At 32.4% G+C, this 27,306-nt stretch overlaps 1 protein-coding gene across 3 annotated transcripts; it reads right to left on the minus strand.

The window, feature by feature from the left end:
* Positions 1-5,470: 5,470 nt before the first annotated feature.
* LOC120086558 (nitrate regulatory gene2 protein) lies at positions 5,471-11,830 on the minus strand. Of its 3 annotated transcripts, none has more exons than XM_039043269.1 (6): positions 11,614-11,830; positions 11,390-11,508; positions 9,346-11,136; positions 8,525-8,736; positions 7,146-7,369; positions 5,471-6,849 (listed from the first exon to the last, which is right to left on the minus strand). In XM_039043269.1, the coding sequence occupies exons 3-6, from the start codon at positions 10,958-10,960 to the stop codon at positions 6,072-6,074; spliced, it is 2,829 nt and encodes a 942-aa protein (XP_038899197.1). In that variant the 5' UTR covers positions 10,961-11,136; positions 11,390-11,508; positions 11,614-11,830; the 3' UTR covers positions 5,471-6,071. The 3 variants fall into 3 exon arrangements, with proteins under 3 accessions (XP_038899197.1, XP_038899199.1, XP_038899198.1); XM_039043271.1 differs by having other exon boundaries at positions 9,346-11,139; XM_039043270.1 differs by having other exon boundaries at positions 11,390-11,830.
* Between the last annotated feature and the right edge of the window lie 15,476 nt (positions 11,831-27,306).

The raw sequence follows: 27,306 nt of genomic DNA on the forward strand, positions 1-27,306 counted from the left end.
AAGGCTAAGATGGTGCGTGCTAGCAGTAGGGCTAGTAACTACCACGGTCATATCCTCTTCTAGATTAAGAGGATAATCTGGGAGGGGGTGTGACAAGTTGGTATCAGAGCGGAACCTCTCCCAGTAAGATGTAGTTCGGGGACGAACCAAGAAAAAGCTGGTAGGCATGTAATGACCCGAGTTTAGGAGGGGTACATGAATGAACCGATATCACATCTGAATGAGAGGGATCCTGAGGACATGAAAGTATGGTTAAGAAAGGCTTAAAAGAATTGAAAGTTACTACCTATACCAACAAGGTGTACCTTCCTTTTTGGTGGCTCAAGAACAGCTTGAAGATGTGGAGAAACAAGAAAAGCTCACAGCAGCAAGTTGAAAAAGACAGTTTCTTCTTCACCGTAATTTTTCTCTTCAAAATTCTGTATTCTCTCCTTCTCCAACAACTCCAATCTTCTTTATATATCTAGATGAACATGGAAAGAGATGGAGCGTATGGCTTGTAGCTCATGCATAGAGAATCAAAATAGAGAAGATAATGGTTTGTGTGTGAGCATAAAGATGATGGTAATGGAGAAAACTCATTTTCCATTTTGTGCAACCATGCAAAACGTTTTTTCATTTTTCTTTTTAAAACAAAAAATGACTTTTAAATCATTTTAATTCAAAAATTGATTTTCTTAAATTAATTTAATATCAAATATTAAATTATTTTTTTTTGCACAATAATCATCTTTATATATTTAAATCATATTTAAATATTTATTCTCTTGTTCCGTTTAATTTGAACGTTTCAAATTAATTTCTCAAGCTACCCTAAAGCTTATACATTTACGAGCTAGTAGGGGGACCTCGCGTACCTACAGATCATGGGCAACGATCCGAGATTAATCAGCTAAACTCATTAGACTGATTTAACCCCCATTCGTTAACTAATGGGCGATTCCACTAAAGCCCATAGCTGAACTCCCCTCATTGTAGATATATTATGTCCACTCAATATAACCATAATTAGTAAGTTAACCCTTCACAGGTTGCTCGTAATAACGGCTGGGTCGAATCTCTGTTTTACCCCCCAAATTACTTCTTGTTCTTTAAGTTTCACTGATGCCCTAATGAATAATTGATTTGTGATCCAATCAACAAATCGAATCCCTCTTAGGCCAATGAGAGGGTGAGACCTCTTGTTCAAGACACAAAATCAACACTTGAAGGGAACAACCTCTCTACTAACCCTAATCGGGTAGGAGTGTATTCCCTCTTGCGCCCTATGTTCCCAACTATTCATCTGGTCTTATCCCAAAAATGGTAAGCTTATTGAGCAGAGGCAATTGGTCTACTCTCACCGTTTGCAGATCAAAGGATAATCCCGAACAAACAGGAGTTCATAGTTAGCTCAGGATTAAGGTTAAGTTACCTAAGTCATCGCTTTGAAATAATCAGTCTTAAATAGTAAAAAACGTTATAAAGTAAGAGTGACAGGTTTCGTGGTCTGATCTTGCACAAAACTCATTTGCACAGAACATTCTCACTCATCATGTCTTAACATGCACGAATTAGGATCACTTCGTATGTAGCACTTTACAACATTTTGTAACAACTACAGAGTAGGCCGCATCCAATAGTGTTACCAGAATAAGGTACCCAACCTTATTCATATACTATAGATCATTTTGACTATTTACTTGTATGTCTCTACATAAAGTTCAAGTACTCATATAATAGTCAAGGGACTTAGGTTTATTGGATTTCTTAAAAACAATATATTCAACAACAACTTTATCAAATTCTCAAAATAAGTTCTAATATTTACAAACCACGAGTTTTAGGATATAAAACCCAACAATATCAAGAGCAACATTATACGCAAAAATGTTGTCAATAATTAACGAGTTCGATTCAATCTTTTTTTTGTCATGACATAGTTTATTGAAATATTATTATCTTTAGGTATTTTACCTTCCTTACCAATCATGTCAAGGATTTCTTCATGGATATTTAAATCTTCAACCAAATCTTTTTTTACTATTTATTATTTTTTTTCGAGGATTTTTATCTTTGGAACCCACTGGTCTACCACACTTCTGGTGTGTTCTAGACTCATTAGTGACAACTTACTGTGTTGGGATATTAATTTTCGATGGAACATTTGCAGCTGGTATATATGACTTAGTTACTTTCTTTGCATCTATAAATGCATTTGGTAACTGATTTTCTATATTTTGCAAATGAATTATCTTTTGAACTTCAAATTCACATTGATCTGTACGGAGATCTAAATTAGATAATAACGATGCATTCCATGTAATTTGTTTTTTCAACTTCTTAATTTCTTTCTCTAATGTTGAAAAATTTGTCTCATTAAAATGACAATCAGCAAATCGTGCAGTAAATACATCACCCGTCAAGGGTTCAAGATATTCAATAATTGATAGGGAATCATATCTAATATATATTCCTAGCCTTCTTTAATGACTCATCTTAGTACGTTGTGGTTGAGCAATAGGAACATCTACTATAGATCCAAAACTTCTCATATGGGAAGTATCTATCTCATGGCCATAAGTTAATTGTAATGGCGAGTACTTATGATAAGTTACTGGCCTAATGAGTACAAGTGATGTTGCATACAAAATAGCATGTCTTCATACAGATGTAGGAAGCTTAGCTCTTATAAGCAATGGTCTAACAATTACGTTTTGTGAATGATTCTGCTAAACCATTTTGTGTGTGTATGAACATGAGCTAGAGGATGTTCAACACTTATTCGAATTGACATACAATAATTATCAAAAGCTTTGGATGTAAATTCACCAGCATTATCAAGAGGAATGATCTTAATTTTATAATCACAAAATTGTGCTCTTAACTCAATCATTTGAGCAAGTAATCTTGCAAATACAAAATTCAACTTGGTAATAAGCACATGTGTGACCATCTGCTAGATGCATCTATTAATACCATAAAATATCTAAATGGTCCACTTGGTAGGTTAATAGGTCCACAATATCACCATGAATTCGTTCTAAAAATGTAGGTGATTCAACCCCCACTTTAGCTGGTGATGGTTTAATTATAAATTTTCCTTGAAAACAAGCATCATATGATAATTCATTAGATTGAAGAATCTTTTGGCTCTTCAATTGATGTCCATTTGAATTCTCAATAATTCTTCTCATCATTATAAACCCTGGATGACCTAATTTGTCATGTCAAATTGTAAATATGTCTGGATTGTTTATTGTTGCATATGTTTCAATTACTCGTATATGAGTATAATATAATCCTCAAGATAAAGCAGACAACTCTTCCAATATACATTTTTCATATGAGACAGTAGATATGATATAAAAGATACTCCATATTACTTTTTCTATCAGTTTCAATATGATAACCATTGCAACGTATATCTTTAAAACTAAGAAGGTTTTTCTTTGATTGACTAGAGATCAATGCATTGTCAATTGTAAATTTTGTTCCTCTAGGCAAAATAATATTTGCTTTTCCAAATCCTTCAATTAGGTCTGCAGAACCTACTATTGTATTAACTTTTTCTTCCAACATTGTCAGTTTGGAAAAATATTTTCTACTTGTAAGTATTGTATGTGTAGTTACACTCTCTGTTAGACATAGATCATCTTTACTCATTTTTTAATCACTCAACGTATGAAAATGACCCAAGTTTCTTCATTAAAAGAAAATAATTACAATAAGAAAAACAACATTTGGAATATACAAATGTTAACATCTACTAAGAGGAAAAAAATATGGAGATGAATACAAAAAACAGTAAATCTAGATATTTTCAAAGTTAAAAAAAACACTTGATGTTCCATCGATTCTATTGATTTTCTCTTCAAAAGATTCAAAGAAGTCCGCCACATCCAAATTTGTTATATGGGATGGGTCAAATATGTCATTATCCTGGTATGCAACATTTACTTCCACATTTTTCTCTTTTTTTTTCAGGGATGCTTGATAGAGATCAACTAAGTGGTTTGACATACAACAGGTACGTGACCAATACCCAGTCACTCTGCATCGAAATCGTTTACTTTCAACACCTTTTGAACTGTTATCTTATAGAGTTTTTCCTTTGTGATCATCATTTTGTGTGATTCTTTTGAAATTTGAATGATTAGAACGACCAACACGAAAATAATAATTACTTATTCCTCTGCCACGATCATGACCTCGACTACGACCACGACCTCACCTCGACCGCGATTATTAACATACACAACATTCACTTCAAGGAATGGTGTTGTTCCAATTGGTCGAAATTCATTTCATCAATAACTTGTTATTTTTGTTTAGCCACAAGAAGACATGAAATTAGTTTAGAATATTATTTAAACCCTTTCTCTCGGTATTGCTACTACATGAGCATATCCGAAATGTAGAAAAATGTCTTCTCTAACATATTAATTTAAAATTTTGGAGTCTCAATTGCATTCATTTACGATGAGCTTTAGGAAGAAAAATTACTTTCTGATGATTATATTTTTATGCATCCAGATGTATTTTGGCATTAAGTATTAATAACAAATAATTATTACCATTAATATCAAATGTTACAAATTCTAATTTTTGTAATATTTTTCATAGTAACACTATTACAAAATATTATATTTATATTAGAAATTTAATATATATTAAATATGTAAAACAACATTTAATTTATTGATTATAATGAATAGAGAGAAAAACCAACATACCTTTACTACCTATCTTTAGTGGGGAAAATGAAAGAAACTCGTATTGATAACGTATTGTGTTAACACAAATACCAATAAAATATAATATAATATAATATTAAAATAAATTAAACATAATATATAAATATATTAAATAAATAAATAGCAAAAGTAAATAAAATAAAAAGGATGNATATAATATTAAAATAAATTAAACATAATATATAAATATATTAAATAAATAAATAGCAAAAGTAAATAAAATAAAAAGGATGGACTTCTCCACTTTCTCCAATCTTTTTGGATTTTACCTGATGTGTATCTTCCAAAATTCACCACATGTCACTATTCATAGGCAATTTGACAAGTAAGACATGAATTACATGAATACTAATAATGTATAATATTGAGACACGTGGATAACATTTTGAAAAATAAAGACATGACACATGGTCAATGGACACTAAACATAAACATAAACATTTAATGGACATCTATTATCATAATATTTATAATAAATACTAAATGGTTATCCATTGAAGCCAATTGTATAAAAGATTACTAATTACCTAAAATATTTTAGGTCCTTGTGAAAACAAACTCCAACTTATGAGAATGATAACCTATTTTAGTAAGTCAGATCTTAGGCAAATTGAATTAAGTAGTTATCACACTTGACTAACATATTTCAGTTAATTTAACATTTATGGTTCAATGTGCCCTTGTAAGTTGTAACTTGTCAAGAAGAAAACAAAAAGAACAAATAACAACAGCCATTACTCCTCCAAAACATAGATTATCAAAATTTGGGTTAGTTTTTCCATCTTGGAGATTCTAGAATCTAATGTAACTTACAACAAATGCACCAATAAATGAATTTCTATACAACATTCCTGTTCCTATCCATCCAAACGAAGGTGCTAAGCAAAACAAAACCATTTTTTTTTTCAAAACCTGCACCAACTTCACAGCTCTCCAAGGCACAGCAAAGTAACCAATACCACCACTGACCTCTATTATCTATGTTCTCCTTAATCCTCTAATAAAACCCTTCTCTCCTCTTCAAAATTATAATCCAACTTTTTGTTCCGAAAATATCGCTTCTAAGCTTCTCTTATTCATTCTTCTTTTCTCAGTGTTTCTAATACTTTTTCATGGTTTCCTTCTCCTAACCTAATATTATACATACACCAGGTGATCTCGATCGCTTATATATGTACATGAAAGGGAGGGGATTTTAAATAAATGCCTACCAGGATTTGCGAGTGCCGATATGTCAGAGTATCTCCCGATCACACACAACCTGCTGTAGTACAATCCTGTTTAAACGAATGTGGTGGAGCTAAATTGTACTTCAGGTATTAGCCTCTAAGAGTTTTAAAGTCTAACTTGCTCATAAGCTTTCATGACCTCAGAACTGAATTTTTCCAAAGCCTCAAAAATTGGAACCAAGCCTGCTTGTATGCTATTTGAAGCAGCACTATGAACCAGTTTAATGGCATCCTTGTGTTTTGCTCTTTCATCATATAACTTCTTCCTCAATGAATCCAAATTAGCTTTCAGATCATCTGGTGGTGAAACTTCATTTTTAGAAGGAACTTTGGAAAGTGCAGTTCTTCCTGATGCCTCATCTTGGTCAGATTTTATCATTGCTCTCTCCATTTTCAAGGTTCTAAGGTGTTCTTCAAAATCCTTGTAAAGGAAATTGGCTTTGATTCTCTGACGTTGTTCCTCATCTTGCCTTTCCCATAACTCATGTAAGTTTAAAGCAAAACCATGAATGGCACCAACCACTTTATCTTCTGAAATTTCAAGCATAGCATGGTGCCAATCATCACAAATAATGAAAATTGGCGGAGCTCCCATCCGACCTGGTGAAAAAGGAGCAACTCCATCAGCGGTTTCTTCAGGCTCTTTGTTAAGGCATCGTAGGAGCCATCCATTTAATGATTCAACATAAGCTTTTTGAGTGCGAACCCAATTGCTAAATCTGCTGCACCAATTGACAAGTTCCATTTCAAGATCCACAGTAGCTTTCAGACTCTCATCTCTTCGAGAGCCGGTTCTAGCTTTTAATGAGCGAATCTTGCTCTCCATGACTGCTTGAAATTGTTTCTGGTGACATTTGAGAATGGATCTCCACATTTTTATCCACCTGCATGTAACAAAGAGGTTTTAACAATGAAGACCAAACATGTCATGACGTGCAAAATTCATTACTTGTTCATGTCAAGCTACTTGCAAACAAAAATGCCTTAGCAACTGCCAAAGCTAATAGGCTGTTTGTAGTGATTTTATCCAAGCATTTAAAAGGTATCATGTGAAATCCTTTGTTAAAATAACTAATGCATATTGCATCTCTCTATTTAATCTTTAGCAGAAAAGAAAATTTCATACGGTTCCCTCAACTTCAAAAGAATTGACTAATCAAGATCGGAAGTGTTTGAATACCCATGAATAAGATCATTTAATTGAGGCTGCAATTCTTCATCCCGTAACTTCTGTATCCTGCTTGATATAGCATCAACGGCTTTGATACAGACGTCGATCTTGGTTGATAATTTTCTAATAGAGGCATGAGTAGCATCAATTTTACTGGAATCAGCTCCATGTTCGTCTAACCTTTTCAACTTTTTGCACAGTTTTTCATAAATAACACGTAACCTTTCTTCATCCTAGCCAAAAGCACATAACAGTAGAGTCAGGAAAGTTATTTCTATCCAGACACCTAATTAAAAGCAATCAAGCTACACGCACCAATCCTAGAAGTCAAATTGGAGATTTGTTATGAATACTGAATAGGACAGCGTTTTCATGTCAACTGCACAACATCATTCGAGCCATTTCCTATTCTACCAAAAAAAAAATTGTAGCTACCTTCACCCATGAGTTCATAATGTGCAGCCATCATTAAAGGTCATTCACATGCTTCGGAAGCTAGAACCACAGAGATTATTTATACATAACAAAAAATTTAAAAACACACACACTGAGATATGATAATTTCGTTCTCTCAAGCATTTTATTTTTATAGTTTCAAGAAAGACAGTAAAATGAACGCTAAATACAATCATATGTAATAACTTTCATATGTCTTGTCTAAAAAGGCTTTTGCCAGCAGCCCAATCCTCGACAACTCGAAGAATCAACAAATAGTTCTTATGCAGGGGCAATGCTAATCTTCGTTATATAGTCCAATCATATCCGGTGGACCCGACAACACAAGAAAAATCAAATAATTAAAACAAAAAAATTATACTAATATCAATTGATTATTTGGGTAAATTAAACATATCTATCTGCAACCTAACTAGAAAGCTCTTTTTGCAGCGCCTGACGCTGTCCATCAACAAAACAAGAGCCAAATGGCAAGGATCCTTAGAACAACTGCCCCAATAACAGAAGACCAAAAGAAAGTTGCAATAAGAATGAGCTTGTATTATTCAGAAAAAGTAGAGAACAAAAATCAGGTTGTGAATAAAAAATCGCAAGCATATGTCCTTAATAATAATTGTCTTATTTTTTATTAGAGTCTAGGATTGTTTGTGTGCACATGAATTCTATTTATCTTAAAACACATTCACCAAATTTGACAGGGTTCACATTGAAAAGGATGCCAAACATTCTCTATCATGGAATGTAGCAAGGATTGGGGGGGTATGAATGAGGGAAAAGAAAGGACAGTACCCACGTCAAAATTCAAACAATTAGTTCATCTAGACTCTTTACAAATTCATATTTTAATGCATTTATTAAGGAACACAACTGGAATCGAATCAACTACATAACCAAGAAGCAAAAATTAGAATATAACTTATATCCATCAGTACCTTAACTTCTTTATACAATTTCTTCTCCCATACATAAAGCTTCTCCAGCGTAGATGAAAGGCTTCCAGATTTCAAGTCAAACTCATTGCCAGGACTGCTCAACCCAGTGTATGCTTTGGCCATTTTCACCGTCTTAGGGTCCAACCAAATCAATGGCGGCTGAGAAGATGCTGAGGAAGGGGCCACCAAGTACTGGATCCGAGAAAGAATCACTGCAAAATAACAGGAATTTCTGTAACGCCGGCAACTAATTGTTCCCTCTAGTATATGGCAATAAACTATTCGCCAATATAGGCAGTAGGAAATAAATAAGATCCAAACAGTAAGTATTTAGAAAATATTAATATCAAGATGCATCTGGCAACTTCTAGAAATTCAATCCCAAGGTTACCTTGGGTCAAACTTATCAAATTCCAACAAAACCCAAAGCCAGAAAGGAGATTAGAAAACCTGAGGCCATAAACAACAAGACTTGCTGCCATACCATGTATTATTTTAGGAGTTGCATCCCTTCATTATGTTATTCATCCATGGAAAAAATGATGATCATTTCATATACATACACATATTGTGTCAATGTTTGTTAAAAGGTCAATGCAACCCAGCTCACCTGAGCGTGATGCGCCATAAATACTAGACATAGATTATTTACATACCGTAAATAGTAGACATAGATTATTTACATACCACGACAAGAAGCCAAAAAAGGTGCATTTAGCAGATTAATTATGAAAAACTGTTCCATTGAGGGAGAGAGATGTTTTAAGGATATAATCAGAAGAAGAAAAAGTTAAAAGACCAGTCCCCCCGTTGGTACCAACCTTTAAGTACAGTGATCTTAGATCGATAAGGCAATCTCCCCACTTCAAGCAACATGGCAACCTCTTTCCCATAGCCAGAAGCAGCTTCAAATTCATCCTTAATTTCACTCACAACTTCCTGGAGGTCCCTTGTACCAAAGGCAGCAAATGTGGCTAAATTACTTTTCTTGGAAGATTCGATATCCAATGTTGAAGTCTCCTCAATCTCAAAACTCACCTCTTTCTTCTCCACTGGCTCCTGTTCCGATTTTTTAGACACAAGTGTATCAGGACTGTTATTTATGCCCTTTTGCTTTGATACCGTTGAGCTATCACTATTTGGCAATGGCACAGGCTTTGAGCTGTCCCCACTACTCTCCGGTGGTACAAACTTTGAAGTTCCCTCCCCTAAATTCAGATTCTTGTTCATCGCCTCCACCTTCAATTTCTTCCTCTCTTTAATTTCTTCCAGAGCTTCAGGCTCCGTTTCATCTTCCAACTCAGGTATCCCTTCTCTCTCCCTCACTTCATTGGAATCAGGACTGCTCTGAATGGAACCATACCCATATCTATTTCCTGAATTATAATCCTGATAACCATTATCATAACCATCAAAAACATTCATAAAATCCCAAGCAGAGACCTTCGGCGGAGAAGGCGGAGGCGGTGGAGTAGCAGGGCGCCTTGGCTGCTGACTGGGCATACTATAATCCGGGGGTGAACCCATTGAAAACCCATAGAACCCTCCGTTTCCATACTGCATATATGGCGGATAACTGTACGATGGACCAGGCAACTGCCCATCTGAAGCTGTATGTGTTTCCGGCCCATCATACATTACCGTCGTCGCCGGAGTGGTTGACTTCTGCATATAATAGGCGTATGTATTCGTTGAACTCCAATCCCTTGGGGGATAAGCATAAGGAGGAGGATGGCTATAACCTTCAACTTGTACTGGGATATCCCTTGGCGGATAAGCAAAAGGAGGATGGCTATATCCTTCATCTTGTACTGGGATATCTCTGGGCGGATAAGCATAAGAAGGATGGCTATGACCTTCATCTTGTACTGGGACATTCCTTGGCGGATAAGCATAAGTAGGATGGCTATAAACTTCTTCTTGAAATGGGGTATCCCTTGGCGGATAAGCATAAGGAGGATGGCTATGAACTTCATCATGTACTGGGCTATCCTCGATATGAATATGACCCGAAGAATTGTGTTCAGATTCAGACTCCGATCCAGATGATAAATGCAAGTGAGAACCGTCAATCTCGTCTTCATGAGGAGAGGGCTCATGTGAAATCGAAACAGAATGTAAAACCGAGGAAGAAGAAGACGAGTTTATGTGTTTCTCACCAGATTTCGGTTTCTTCCTCTTCCCCTTCCCTTCATCGGATGGCAGTGTAAGAACAGGAGAGCCATGAGAGGATGATGATTCAGCACCAGAGATCACAATCTCTTCGTCAACAAATTTACGTATAGCTTCACCAATGTCTTTGAGAGACTGAAAATACGTAACATGAGCTGCAGCAAGAGCATAACGATGTCGAGACGCGGCTTTGATCAACTCCTTCCGTTCTCTACAAAGAGTCACCAATTGAAGCTCGTCCACCTTGGATCCTCCACAGCCCATGGTAACAGAAACCACAGAAAAACCCCAGAGCAAAACCCTAGGCCAATACCACCAAAGAACACCGGCATACCCCTCCTAATCATAGCCGCCATATCCGCCCGATTCCAAATCGATGGAGATGAAAAACAGGGAGAAGCATCATGAGCAACATCGACCACTCCAGATCCAGAAATAATCTACTGGACAAGAAAAGCAAATTTCAGAACAAACCCAACTACAACAAGATACAGATCAAACGAATCGAACAGCATAAACTAAAAAAAACAAATCACAGAAGCAGATCATATAAAAAATCAACTCCAAGGGGAAATGCAAAGCTCTGATTCACACACATTACAGCAAACCTCCAAGTGCGAACCGATAAAAGAAAGAAACCCCATTAGAAAGAGAGGGAAATCGCGCAAAAGTCAAGAAGGAAGAAGCACTGACCGTTGAGATCGATGAGAATGCGTAATAGCCGTCCATGCGAGGAGCACAGAATCAGAGACAGAGAGAGAAAGAGATTGAATGAATACTTGGGAAGAGGATTAATTAGAGGAATCCCAATTCTGAAAGTAAAAACAAGAACCGGAATTCACAAATTGGAGTGATTTTGGAGATAAAAAATTAAGAAGAAATTGAAAATAGAAAGAGAAAAGGAAAGGAAAACAGACATGGGAATGCGTGAAGGTGGAGATCTGAGCAAAATTTGTCCAGTGGGTATTCTTCTTTGTTTCTCGGTCTACTCGCTTGGCTGTTTGTCTGTGTGTTTCAGAGAAATTGAATTGGAAATTCAGAGTCGAAAGGAAGAAGAAGAAGAAGGTCAGAAACAGAGGAACACGAGGCTCGTGGAACCCGCCATTGGTAACCGATTTGTTTTTGTCATTATTGCATTGCCGCTTTCAGCTTTTTTTTCCCTTTTCCCTTTCGCTTTTTTCTTTTTTTTTCCTCTTTTTAAACAGAAACTTCTTTTTTAAAAAAAGAAAATTACCTTTTTTTAGTTTTTGAGGAAAAAAAATGTAGTACTAACTCATTCCCTTCATCCTTTTAACACGTCATTAAATAAAATTCGTAAACTTCACATAATTTTTAGATACAACCATTGTGACAAGCATGAAAGAATGTAATATGGAAAATTTTTCATACTAACTTAGTACTCTGAATTTTTTTTTCTACAATTCAATTTTTAAAACGAAGTTAAAAAATATACTTTACCTTTACAAAACTATAATGTAATCAAGATTACTGAAAATCAGATGAGTGTTGAATGCGTGAAAAATAGAATGTGGAAAGGAAATTAAATCATCAAATGTGAAAACGATGCAAAAGAGGGTTAGGTTGAAAATTGTTGAAATTGAATGAGTTTAATATTACAAATCGAACCCAAACACTCAATTCAAATATGGATTTTGGATTACATTACACTACAAACTCATTCCATTACGAACCCCAAAGAATCTTAATAGTATGAGTTTAATATTACAAATCGAGCTCAAAACACTCAATCCAAATATGGATTTTTTATTACATTACACTACAAACTCATTCCATCATGAGTACCAACTAATTCCTAATGAGTATGAGTTTAATATTACAAATTTAGCTTAAAACACTCAACTCAAATATGAATTTTGGATTACATTACACTACAAACTCATTCCATTACGAGTCCCAAACAATTCCTAACTTTCTTTCTCTTTTTTAAATGAATGATTTTTTTTTAAAATTTTATTACTTGCTTTTCACTTAATGTTTTTAAAAATGAAGCAATTTTTTTATAAAAAAAAGTTATTTTTATTTTTAGAATTGTACCTTCTTTCGATGGTGTGAAAATGGAAAACTACGTAAAAGTTTTGCTATATTCATTTGTTTTTATAATTTAACTTGTAAGGTTATGTGAACTTGAACCTTAATCTTTAACAAATTAAATTATAGACTTTATTAAATATTGTATATGCTATCTTTGGTTCAATTTTCGTTAATTTGCCAACTAATTTTAACATATAAAATGATGTAAAAACTTTTACATATTCATTATTTCAATAAAATAAAGCTTTCAACAAAAATAAGTTTGACACGTATTAACCATTTTATAATTTTGTCAAAATTTATAAATTAAAAAAAACACTCTATTGGTGTAACACTAAAAAAAAATTACTTCGTGTTATAGGTATGTTTTATAATTTCTTAATCCTACACGAGAAAAGCTTCTTAATGATTTTTATAGTGATAGCTTATTATAAGGTTAGAATGGCAACATTTTAAAATTTTAAAGTAAAAATGATTATATTTATCTAATTTTAAAGAATAATTAGGTAAAAGATCGAAAATTTAAGAGTAAAATTGATATAGTTTAACAAGTGAGAGGTAAAAAAACAATATCTTTAATAGTATGCTCATTTAATATATCTTTTACCTTTTAACGCTTTAAGATTGTTTGATTTGTTCCTTTCACGAAAAAAAAAAAAAAAAAAAGGATTGTTTGATTTGTTTGTGCGTTAAAATATGGTTTTGTAATTAGAAATTGATTAAAATATAGTGTTAGATGTGTTTGAGATGACTTTAGGGGAAAACAAAATAAAATAATAATAATAATATTAATAATAAGGTTTCTTTTAGTCTCTAGATCGTGGGTTTAGGAAAAAAAAAACACTTTAATTATAAACACTCTTAGACAAAGTGTTTAGGCTTAGTTTACATCATTTAAAGGTAATTTTTTTTTTTTTAATCTCTACTGAGTTTGAAAATTTTCTCTGTTATCTACTTACTACCAATGGTTTGATTTATAGAGGTATCTTAAAATTAAATTTTTTTTTAAAAAAAAAGAGGACTCTCTTCTTTTCTTAGTTTTTAGGTCAATCAATAACCAAATTGAACCAATCAACTAAAATTGCTTTGTCGGGTCAGTCTGGAATCGGTCAGTTTGGAGGATTCTGTTTGAAAATTGAAAAAAAATCAAATTTTATGATCGGTTTCAATTTTTGCAAAGAAGAAAGGAAATAAAATTGAATCGACCGCTTAAATAATCGACTCCAAACCAATAATTTTTTATTCTCTTCAAATATTAATCAACATGTCTAATTTTATACTAAAAACTAAACCAAACTAGTAAATTACTAAAAAAAACTAAACCAAACTAGTTAATTACTTTGGATACTTCACTTTTTTCTAGAGCACTTTTATGTTACCAAAAAACATGATGCTTTTGAGGGAAAATAGTTTTTTTTTTTTTTTTTTTTTTCAATGAAGGGAGAAGTGTTTTTGTTCCTGCCAAAAATTGCTTCAAATATACTCGTCATTTTGTTCTTATAATATTCACTAGCATGCTTTTATTTTGTACTAGTTTAATATTTTTACATTATTAGACATAATCATTAAATTATGGTTTCATAATGATTTATGTTTAGTTTTTTTTTTCAAATTTATGTTTGTCACCTTTCAAATATTTTTTTTAAGGTAATTTTCATCTTTCTTAATACAATTTCAATTTTTAATCTAATTTAAAAAATAAAAACAATTTTTTAAAAAAGTTTACAAAATCACGACTTGACTTTTCACAAATATCCGTAAAAACTAGAAAGTGTATAACAAAAAATAGAACAACTTATAAGTGTGGAAGTAGTATTTATAAAATTAATTTTAAGAATAATAAAAATAATAATGATTTCAAATGAGACCTAAGTTATTAAGTTAAGACCTACATTTAAATTTTTATGACGATCAAAATTATGCGTGAAAGCCATAAATACAATATGACTAAATTAACATACTCTATATTCATTAAATAAATATTTTAAATTCACTATTGTAGTATAGACCCTTATGGATCCTGAAGGAAATTAAGACCTAAAATTGTGTGGTGATAACTTAAAACACAAGTTTGAATATTCGTTCATTCTAGGTCCGTGCTACATCGTTCTAAATTTTGTTTAATTTTTTAAACATTTATTAAAAATCAGAGATAATATTGCAACTTTGAAAAGTATAAAAATGCCCTTTAAATATAATTTGGGCTTTACTATCCATATATATATATGCTTTAACCACAACTATAGATTTATAAAATTGTAAAAGAGAATACATGTTATATTTTGATATTTAACTTTATATATATGGTTGTTTTCAAATATAGAAAAATAAACCATAATATTTATAAATACAGCAAAATTTTATTATTTATCTACGATAAACGACGATAGACTATTACCTATATATATGTGTATATCAGTGTCATCATGACACAGATAGTAGTTTATTACGATCTATTGTAGATGGACTGTGAGATTTTGCTATTATTTGTAAATATTTTCAACCGTTTTGTTATTTAAAATAATTGTTTATATATATATGAATATATTGCTTCTTATAAGATGTAATATATGAATGTATAAGGTGTTTGTATTAGATCACTGATGGGCCTAAAAGCTTAAGCCGATTGATGAAGGTGAATTTAATATTACAACATCTAATACTCCTGCTCACTTGTGGTCTTGAAATATGTTGAAGACCCAACGAGTGCAAATCAATGTTAAAATTGAGAAGGAAATAACATTAACATGTTATGATATTATATAAAATTACCAGTTAATCCAAAAATTTAAGCATGTAAATAAGGACAAATTTAATATTATATCATCCAACATTTTACTATAAGATTAAATAAATGTAATGAAAATGACATGGTGAATATATTATAAGTTTGTGGATTAAAAATAAACATTGAAAATATAAAGTGTGGGAGGTTGGAAATTTGACATTGAAAAGGAAAGGGATGAGAGGAACGCGGATGTTTGGTTGGGCAGAATGTCGTTGTTCATGCTTGCCCTTTCACCCAATCTTATTTATTTATTTTGCAATGAATCATTATTATTATTATTATCATTATTATTATTATTATTTCTTTTGTCGGAAGAGTGAAACACAAGCAAAGCAATCAAAGTCCATTTATGGTTCAAATCATATTTTAGTATTTGAATTTTTAAGTTTGTTTTGTCTTGGTCTATAAATTTGTAAAATGTTTTAATTTATTCTCGAATTTTAAAATATTTATTTTAGTTTATTAATAAAAAAAACAACTATTGTGATCTCTCTTTCTTGTTTTAAATTTAACAAATTAATGGCGCCACTTTAAGTATTTGTATTAGCATGTTACCGTGAGTATGGATGTAAGTCAAATATGTTAAAAGACGAACATTAAACAAAACAAAATAGCAAAATAACCTAAATTATCAAATTTTTATTTTTATTTAAAAAATATAGACCATGATATACATTTTAAAAGTAAAATTATCCACACATGAGTCCATGACTAACATCTTTAAATGTTTAAAACACAAAATAGATATTTTGAAAGTTCACAGAGCGCATGTCAATACCATTAAGCTAAGTTCATTTAGCTTATAATATTTTATTATATAACACATTTCAATAAAAGATAATTAATTTTTTATCCAAAACATTTACATCATGTATTACAATTTTTTTTTTCTTTTTTGGGTTCACAAGGCAAGCATCTCTCGAGATATTAATTACTATAAACTATACAATAATTTTTCCTGTCAAATATTGTTTTTAAAAATCAAGTTAAGCACACTCTAATGACATTTATAGACAAACCTAGAAGAAAATAGATTGAAGAAAACTACTAGTTCAAAGAATACAAGGGGTATTTGGTTCACCGACATGAATTGAGTTGAGTTGATATAATATACCAACTTATTGTTTGACCTACCAACTTTAAATGTTGGTGGAGTTGAGTTGGTATATACCAACTCACCCTAACTCTCCCTTCTTTCAATGTTTTCAATGGCTCCACCCATCAACCATTGTCACACTTTGGGAACTAACTCAGTGCTCCGACAACCACCTCCGATGAAAACTCCAACGACCAACTCTGGACTTTGAATTAATGAAGTACTATTGGAGCTTCAATCTATAGGTCCATAAGACTCCATTCTTAGCTCAATTGGGATTTATGAAAATCAAATTAGATTAATTTGATTTGTTCAAATTAATAAAGAGATTTGATTATATAAGTTATACTATAATGTATATAATACATCTATAAAGTTTTATTTGAAAGAAAATTAATTATTTGACTATGATTCAAATATTAATATGAATTTGATTCATATAAATTAAGTGAGAAAATATTAGACTATAGGTTATATTATATATGATATAATATAAATTATAAGTTATATATTATATTAAGATATAACATATGGTTTTAATGTATTATATGTGTGTGTATTATTTTAATTAATTGAAAGTAAGAAATTTGTTTTAATTAATTATATAATTTAATTATTTGGGACAAAGTTATTTTGAATAACTCCCAATCATATGCTGTCAAAGTATAATTTACTTCAAAGTATGAGTTTTATGATGATTATTAGAACCCGATACTAAAGGACAATGAGAAGGTATTTGGGCAATAGTACCTAAGCTATGACGGTACTTAGTGATAACCATGTGTATGTAGGTAAAATTGATGTTGGTTGTATTGAGAATACTCCACGCACACCAATTAAGGTTTAACGTTGAGGGATTGAGCAAAAAGGTTCTCTCTCAACTAAAAATTATGTTAAACTATGTTTTAAGCTATGTTATGTTTGAAAGTTTTAAATATGAGTTTGCTTGGCAGTTTCAGTTTTAAAGCATGATGTTTATGATTTATTGGTCACTCACTGGCCTAGTAGCTCACTCGTTTAAATGTTTTCCTTCTCCCAAGTAGTGGTCATCTCCCCAGAGGATAATTGCACTACTGCTCTGCCACTTAAAGACTCAGTTGAAAGAAAGTTTATGTGTCTGTTCTATAAATAATTGTACACATGTGTCTTCATATTAGGGACTAATAATGAGTATGGGACCCCCTGATTCTTGTTTATGTATATATGTCATAAGTTTGCTATGTATAGAACCCTAAGGTTATTATAAATGTTTTAAGTTCCGCTAGCTCTTGAATGTTAAATATGTTATTCCAGGGTTTCCCAAGCAGGTTAAACAGGTGAGTTAGGCAGTTAGTGCCAATTATTTCTCATGTTAAATTTATGGAATTGGAACTGCAAAAGGTATGGAAGATGAATCATCTTCTTCTTGCCTATATAAGGACACATTGTGTTGTTATTGGAGTGAGTTCCTTTTGGTGTTCTACTCTCTCAATTTATTTTCCCAAATCCTTTCTCCAAATTAATCTTGAAGCCCACAACTCCCATCGATTCTCTATCCAAAGAATAACGAGATTTATGCGTGGTGGTGTTCAAGTGATTGTTGAGATCCCATGATCAAGGTGTTCGTTGTGTTCAAGAATCGGATAGGAAGTGTCAAAAGACTAGTCTTCAAGGGTATGTGATCTCTTGTTTCTTTTTAATTATTTATCAAAGTATGCTTGTTAGATTATGTATATTTTGTTTCTGCCTTTTATATTTTATGCATGTTCTATAAAATTAGAATTAAGATACGGTTTTTTTCATAATGAGTATTCGCGTATCCTTTCATCTATGACCTTAACTAATTATGTCACATAATAAGGCCCAATTTAATAAAATAACCCAATGTGATCGAATATTAATCTACATACATAGTCCATACTTTAATTATATGTATTATTATTTAAATACGTCTAACAATCTTTCACTTAGGCTATGTCTATTTGTACATAATGCAATTAAATCACACAATCCTTAAGCACACATAAAACATGTTATTTCAATAATAGAATCCCCCTTTAGTTCAATATACTCTATCTCCTGTATCAGTATAGAATCAATGCTTTTGTCACTCCCTTGTAACTAAACATTCCTTGATCACCAATTCCAATATATTCAATGACATAGATCAAGTATGGATGGATAGTATGGAAACTATATGCAAGGTGATCTAGATCATGCCTATTTCCTACGAGACAAAAATCTTTAGTGAGATCATTCTTAAAAATTTTATGCTAAACCACATTTGCAAAATCGCATGCATGATAAACAAGTTCAGATAATAAATATAAACCATAAACTTTATTCTATATAGAAAATAAATAAATTAAGTTCAAAGAACATCATCAATACCAAACTCCCACTAAACCATGGAATCGAAAAAGTGACTTAACACCCATGTAAGAGACATGCTCATGAAAAACTTTAGGTGGTAAACCTTTAGTCAATGGATCTACTACCATAGAATTTGTTCCTATATCTTCTATCAAAATTTGTGAAGGAACCGGTTAAGGTTCGGAGGGAAAGTGGAAATCTATCCCAAATCCCAATTTTTACAGAACAAGAATTTTACAGAAAACTACAGAAGAATTATGCATTTAATTTAATTTACAACGTGTTAATAGAAATTGAGAAAAGAGATAAGAAGAACTCACCCTTGAAGATCTAATCTTCTTCACGTAATCCTCTTCTCCAAAAAGTTAAGAACTGTAATGTACTCGAAACCCAAATTGGTTATTACCAATTAGAACCTATTATATTCTCTATTGGGAAGAGAATCACAAGAATTTGTGGGCTCTATGATTTTAGAGAGGGAAAGAGATGGAGAGGAAAATAGATAGGGTAGGTATAATCTTTTCTTTTGGAGATTTTTTGTAGAGAGATAGCTCTGTAATTTCTCTGGCCATTCCCTTTTGTGAAGAAGACGCACGTACCATAACCACTTCATGCACACATAGTGAGCTGAGAACATATACGCGCACACACCCACACACGCACACGCACGCACACNTGAGCTGAGAACATATACGCGCACACACCCACACACGCACACGCACGCACACACCTACACACCTACCCACACACCCACACCCACACACGCACGCGCATGCACGCACACAATATAACTTAAAGTTTTATTTCTCTCATCAATGCTATATAATATCCCATTTATATTAAATTCAATTATATGAATCAAATTCATATAACTAATATTTGAATCATATTCAAATATTTATTTCCTCTCAAATAAACTTTATATATAATGTATCATATATATTATAGTAATTATTTCCTCTCAATTAATTTGAACAATTCAAATTAATTCAAAATTGATTCTTATTTAATTCTTGTTGAGCTACAGAAAGAACCTCATAGACCTGTAGCTTGTTGTTCCAATGGTACTTGAATAATTAATTAAAATCCTTTAATTCAATTATTCAACATCCATTAAATGTCAGATTTGTTGGGTTTTATGTCCTAAAACTCGCAGTTTGTAAAATGATAAATATTTTCTATAATCAATATACTTATTATTGATTTCATAAATTGTAATGAAAGTCTAAATCCAATAAACTAAGATCCATGACTATTGCATGAGTACTTGAACTTTATGTGGAGACATAAGAGTGGATCAGGTTCGAGTAAATAGTCAAAATGATCTATGATACATGAATAAAGTTGGGTACCTTATTCTGGTAACACCATTGGATGCGGTCTACTTTGTAGTTGTTACAAAGAGTTGTAAAGTGCTACATACGATGTGATCCTAATTCCTACATGTTATAACATGAAGAGTGGGGGCGTCCTATGTAATGAGTTTGCATAAGATCGGACCAAGAAATAAATCACTCTTACTTTATAACGTTGTTTACTGTATAAGACGGACTATTTCACCTAGATGACCTAGGTAACTCGATCTTAATCCTGAGCTAACTATGAACTCCTTTTTATTCAGGATTACCCTTAGATTTGCATAGGTGAGGGTTGGCTCAACAACGCCGACTCAATAAGACTTCCATTTCAGGGGTAAGACCTAATAGATAGCTGGGGACATAGGGCGCAAGACGGAGTTCACGCCTACCCAATTTAGGGATAGGATAAAAGTTGTTCTCTCAAGTACTGGATCCAGGTTTTGAACAAGGGGCCCACCCTCTCACTGGGCTGAGAGAGTTTGGTTTAGTGATTGGATCACAAACCAGTTGTTCATTAGAGGATCAGTAAGAACTTGAGGAATAAGACGTAATCTCAGGGGTAAAATGGATATTTGACCCAGTCGTTATTACGAACAACCTGTAAAGGGTCGACTTGCTGAGTATGGTTAAATCATGTGGACATAATATATCTACAGTGGGGGGAGTGCAACTATGGGCTTTAGTGGAGTGACCCATTAGTTAACAAATGGGGATTAATTTGGTCTAATGAGTTTAGCTAATTAATCTTGGATCGTTGGAGCCCATGATCTATAGGTCCGCAAGGTCCCCCTACTAGTTTGTAATGAACTAGCTCTAGAATAGCGCAATAGTTGATTTGAAACGTTCAAATTAGAATTAAGAAAATTAATAATTATATGAGATATAATTACGTGTTTAATCTGAGAATTAAACGGAATAGGAGAATTTATATTTGAATATGATTTAAATATATAAAGATGGATATGTGTAAAAATTAATTTAATATCTGATATTAAATTAATTAAGTTTTTTTTTTAAAAAAATTAATTTATGAAATTAATTAAAATTTTCAATTTTAAAATCAAAATATATTTTAAATATAAAAATTTGATTTTGTGATAAAATTGAAAATTAGAAATGCAATACACAAAATGGAAAAACCATGTTTTCCATTATCCATCTTCTACTTGCTCACACAAAAGCCATCACTATTGCCTTGTGTTACTCCAAGCATGAGCTGCAATTCATGCAACTCTCTTCCTTGCATGTTGATTTGCAATGTATTGAAGAGTTTAGAGTGAATTTCGGGCATGCAATCAAGAGAGAATTTTAGAGAAAATTCATGTTGAAGAAAGTGTTCTTCAACAAGATTGTTGCTGTGAGCAATTCTCTTTCAACCCTTGATTCAACTTGTTTTGAGTCCCACAACTCAATCTAGAGCACCAAGAGAATAGTGGGGAAGATCTTGAGGTAGTCTGCAACAAGATTTGGAGAAGATTATAGTTGAAGACCGTGCTTTGAATAGGTTCTACAAAGGTATGTCATGAAACTCACTTGTTTTCTGCAAGAGCATGCTTTATATTTTGTCAAAATTAATGAATTAGAGTGCTTAAATGATCCTTGTTGCTTCCGTTGTTGCTGATACATTCCTATAATTGGTATCAGAGCATCATATAAGCATTCAATTCGGTTAATTTTGGTTTGGTGGGTGTTTTATATGAATTATATGAAATTGATGCACTGATATGGTTTTCTGAGTTTTGGCATTTTAATTCTCTTTAATTTCTCATTTAAATTTATAATTGGCTCTTGTTTGATGAGTTTTTATGTGTTAGCAAGAGTCTGTAATTTATTTGGAGTCATTAGAGTTGAAATTAAGATGTAATTGAAGAAACAAATGAAGGAGGCCGAGCTGCTGTTCTAGTTTTCAGCTTCTACTCAAAATCGTTGTTGAGGTTCAGTTGCTAAGCGATGTGTTGAAGTTTCTAAATGATGGAACTAAACGATCATGTAGCTACGATGCTGAATGACGCGATGATGTTCTATACGATAGAGCTAACCTATCGTTTAGTTGCGGCGGACACTAAACAATGACATGAAGCGCTAGACGATGGTGTTAAGCGATCGTGTAGTTCTATACAATAGAGCTAAGCGATCGTTTAGCTGCGGTAGACACTAAGTGATCGTGTACCTCTTCTCAACACAAGGCGATTGTGCTAGACGATTGCCTTTAACGCTACATGATCGACCTTAGCAAGACTTCGAGGTTGGATCGTGAGCAACCAGTTCGACCGATTTTCTCGAGGTCCAATCCAATCCAGCCTTAAAGAGTTTTTGGCTAGTTCGATTCAGACTTTGTTGGTCCAGTTCAGACTCATCCAGTCTGGTTCAAGATGCTTGGGTTCAATTTGGAGCGGTTCGAGCGGTTTAAAGATGGTTTTGAAGTTGTTTGTAATAGTTAGGTTTCTGTTTGCTTGTTTATGCTAAAACTAAAACCATATCAATCTGTATTTAATTATTTATGCATTTGATCTACGTTATAATTAAATAAATCTTGTATGTGCATACAGTATGCCATTTAGATTTAAAATCTCACCATAGGAAGCATGTTACATGCATTGAAAGTATGTAATAATTAGTTATAATATATAGTATGCATGTTAGGGTTTCTTGTATTTAATATAAGTGTTATACCAAATATTGAATGCCTTTATGTATGTTATGGATGTTTAGCATGTCTAAAGTTTTATAAGTTGTTATAAAATTGGGTTAAGCATTTAAAATCCATAAACAACAGTTGCATGCTCACATAGGTTGACTACCTGTTTTAATAGTTAAAACTTATAAAACTCAGGTTACAAACTCAATCGGTATATAATCCTATCTAAGGCTGGAGGTACTTAAGTTGACGGTTTACGGAACACCTCCTACCTGGGAATTATGGCCGAATTATTGAGCATTGGTAATTGGTTTTATGAGCATATGTAAATGATGTGAGGTAATAAAATGGTTTATCACCTAGACATCATAGGTTAAAATCCAATTATAAGAGTTATACTTAGATAAACTACATAGACTTAGGGTTGTTTTATTCGTCGAAAAGAACCTAAGTATAAATCTACCCAATAGAACAATTCAGTGGCAGTTTAATAACTTCTATATGATAGATTTATTAGAAAATTTCAGTGGGAGATTAATAACATATACGATACGTTATTTTTAGCTCTCACGTCTATAAAAGTTCACAATCCAGATTTAAGCGGTACTTCGTGTCACCCTAGGAATGACCTCCATTTGGAAAGTATTTTTTTAGTTTAAATCTAGATTTCGGTGAATAAGGGGAAGTTGTTTAAACATAAGTCTTTTATATGATATATAGATTTTAACTGCCACATTTCTACATAGTTTACATTGTGAGATTCATATGACACTTCATGTCACCCTGGGAGTGACCTCCATTCGGAAATGTTTTGTATGAGTCAATATCAAGGTAAACGGAGGAAGTAGTTCATAGTAAATGGGTGAAGGATATGTGTCAATATATCCTATGGTCTCCTCCATTAGTCTGAACTGTGAGATTCCTATGTTGCGCTTGCTGCTTAGCTTTAAGCGGCCATTTGCTAGTCGTTTAGCGACAGCTATCCCTACGGAGGGTTTTAACATAGGATTCGAAACAACCCAGGTTTCAGTAAAATGAATAGGGTCTTATAGTTCCAATCTTGGATATTGTCTTCTATTTCAGAGGCAAATTCATACCGTCCTATAAGATCTGAAAATGGCGGGTCACATTTACAAGAATTACTAAATTGTTAGTAAAAATCTTGACCGAAAACGATAACTAAACGACTATAGGAATAAGAGTTATTTTAGAGACAATAGGAATAAGAGTTATTCCAAAGATAATGTTTGGTCAAAATTGTCTCCTTTAGTAAAGGAGTATTTGACTGCCCTTCGGTAGCACATATTCTGACTCACTAAAGTATCGTTGCAAATAAATAATGGTTATGGGTACGTTATTACTTTTTGCTAAAACTTGATTTTGGATTTAGTTACAATTTGCTAATTAGAATTTGTTTGAATTTTATCAGCATGTCAAATTCTTCTAGAAAACTTACTTCCAATTTAAATAATAGTAAAATCAAATCAACAAACAAATTACTAGTGGTTGATTACATCAAAAGAGTTTTAACAGAGGATTGTTCTCTATCTCCCAACTCATTTGAAATTTTGAATTATGTAGATGAGAGTGCAGAATTCGAACAACAAGATAAATATAATTTACTTGTTATAAAAGCATGTTTAGTGGAAAACGATAAAATCTGGATAATTGATTCAGGTGTCGCTAATCATGTTTGTACTATCTCACAGGAAATAAGTTCCTTGAGACAATTGACAGAAGATGAACTAATCTTTAAGGTAGGGACCGGGTAGATTGTTTAAGCCAAAACAGTGGGAGATATGAAGTTATTTATAGGAGACAAGTACATTTATTTGAAAAATGTATATTATATTCCTTATATGAAAAGGAATCTAATATCTATCTCTTGTTTGCTAGAATAAAATTATAAAGTTTATTTCGAAAATGATGAAGTGTTCATCAATATAGAAAGTAAACAGATTTGGTCTGCAAAATTAGAAAATAACTCGTATATGTTAAAATCAACTAAGGTCAAAGCTGTATTGAACATAGAGATATTTAAAACTGTTGAGACTCATAAGAAAAGGAAGATTTCTCTAATTGCCTAGCACTTGAAAATGGGTCACATGAATCTCAATAGGATTGAGAGATTGGTTAAGAGCGGTCATCTAAATAAGTTAGAAGACAGTTCATTACCACCATGTGAGTCTTGTCTTGAGGGTAAAATGACAAAAAAGTCTTTTTCTGGAAAAAGTCTTAGAGCCAAAGAACCCCTAAAGCTGATTCACTTAGACCTTTGTGGACCTCTAAATGTTAGAGCAAGAAGAGGGTATGAATATTTCATCAGTTTTATAGATGATTATTCCAGGTATGGGCATGTTTACCTAATGCACCAAAAGTCTAAAACTTTTGAAAAGTTTAAAGAATATAAAGCTAAGGTTGAAAACCAATTAGGTAAAAAGATTAAAACACTTCAATCGGATCGAGGTGGTGAGTATATGTACTTAGAATTCCAAAACTATTTGATAGAACATGAAATTCAGTCTCAACTCATAGCCCCTGGCACACCTCAGTAAAACGGTGTGGCAGAAAGGAGAAACAGAACCTTGTTGGACATGGTTCGTTCCATGATGAGTTACACTCAGTTACCAAATTCTTTTTGGGGACACGCAGTTAGGACCGTGGTGTTTATTTTGAACATGGTTCCATCGGTGTATATTTTAGTTTCTTTTTATCATGAGAGTCAGTTGCCAAATGAACACTGTCCTTTCTCTCTTAATCCATCTTCTCTTGCACACATTCTGAGATAAGCTCGTTAATACCCCATTTATCCTTCTAAGTATGATAGCTTATCTTAAACTGAGTGAATTATAGAGGAAGAGAGATAAATACCAGATGTACGAGTAGATTTTCATTTATCTTGGTATCAAGTGTCTTTAACTTACAAGCAAGATTGGACATTTCCATAATATACGCCTTTATGTTACCATACCTTTATACCTCATGGAAGTTAAAAAAGTCAAAAGACTACTTGTTTCTCCCTTTTCATTTTTAGAAAAATATTTCTCAATTTGAGCAAGGAACTTACTGACATTTTTACTTTCCATGATTGATCGCTGAAAAGACTCCCTAATAGAGTGTCTAATGATCATCAAACACATGTGATTTAACCATTTCCACTTCTCTATATTAGCCACATTTGGTTGTTCCTTAGTAGAGTAGGTTTATCTATCCTTAATGCAAGGTCTAGATCCATACACCTGAGAAGTATCTCTAGGTTTTCCTTCCAAATTTTGAAGTTCAAGCCATTCAACTTAGGGATTGAACTCAGATTTCCAGATATTTGAGTAAGACCAACTTAAACAATAAACAACAAAACATATACTCACAATTAAAACATGACAAAATAATTTCACATATGTGGTGGACATCTTTTACAAGATACCTAGCACAACATTGATGTCTAGCCTCTGGGCAAAGACACCAACTGTAAATGGTACTCTCAATGTAGTAATCAAAGTATTGACAATAAACTTTGTTAAAAAGAAAAAAAAAACTTTCTTTGGACCGATTATTTTTCACATGAACAATCCTTACAATTGTCAAATATTCATTACCACACGCATACCCACAATTTGGTCAAATAATTATCTTCTTTTGGGTCGATAGTTATCCGCATAAATTCATGAATATGCACATCTTATATTTCATATTAAACTTATCTAGATAACAGAGACTACTTTGGTAATATATTATTTTTACCAATTCAATCCAAAATATATGATACAATAATATAATACTAATGTTGTACAAAAATAATAGAAGAAGAATACCAAATAGTCTTTACCAAAATTCATCTAATAATTGCATACACATAATACAATTAATGCAACATAAATATATGAATATCACCAAATATCATCAATCAAATGTACATTTAAATTCACCAAAAATTCAATCAAATTTAAATTTAAATTTACCATATTATCAATCAACTTTAAATTTAATCCACTCAATTAATTTTCAATCCACAACATGATTAATCAAATTTAAATTTAAAATCCACAACATGATTAATCGAACTTAACTTAAATCAACAATATTTTCACTCAAATTAAAATCAGATTCACAAAATTATCAATTAAAGTTGAGATTTAAATTACAAAATTACCAATGAGAAATCTTGATTTTAAATTAATTAAATTGATCAAGAACAAAAAAAAAAAAAAAAAAAACCACCAACAATAAATTCAATCAAATTATTCTTTAAGAAAATTGCAATGTATCGCCAATAAGAACATAACTCAACTAGCATAGTGTTCATACTATCAATTTTGTAGTCTGAAG

Source organism: Benincasa hispida, chromosome 9, assembly GCF_009727055.1.
Source record: "Benincasa hispida cultivar B227 chromosome 9, ASM972705v1, whole genome shotgun sequence".
Lineage (NCBI taxonomy): Eukaryota > Viridiplantae > Streptophyta > Magnoliopsida > Cucurbitales > Cucurbitaceae > Benincasa > Benincasa hispida.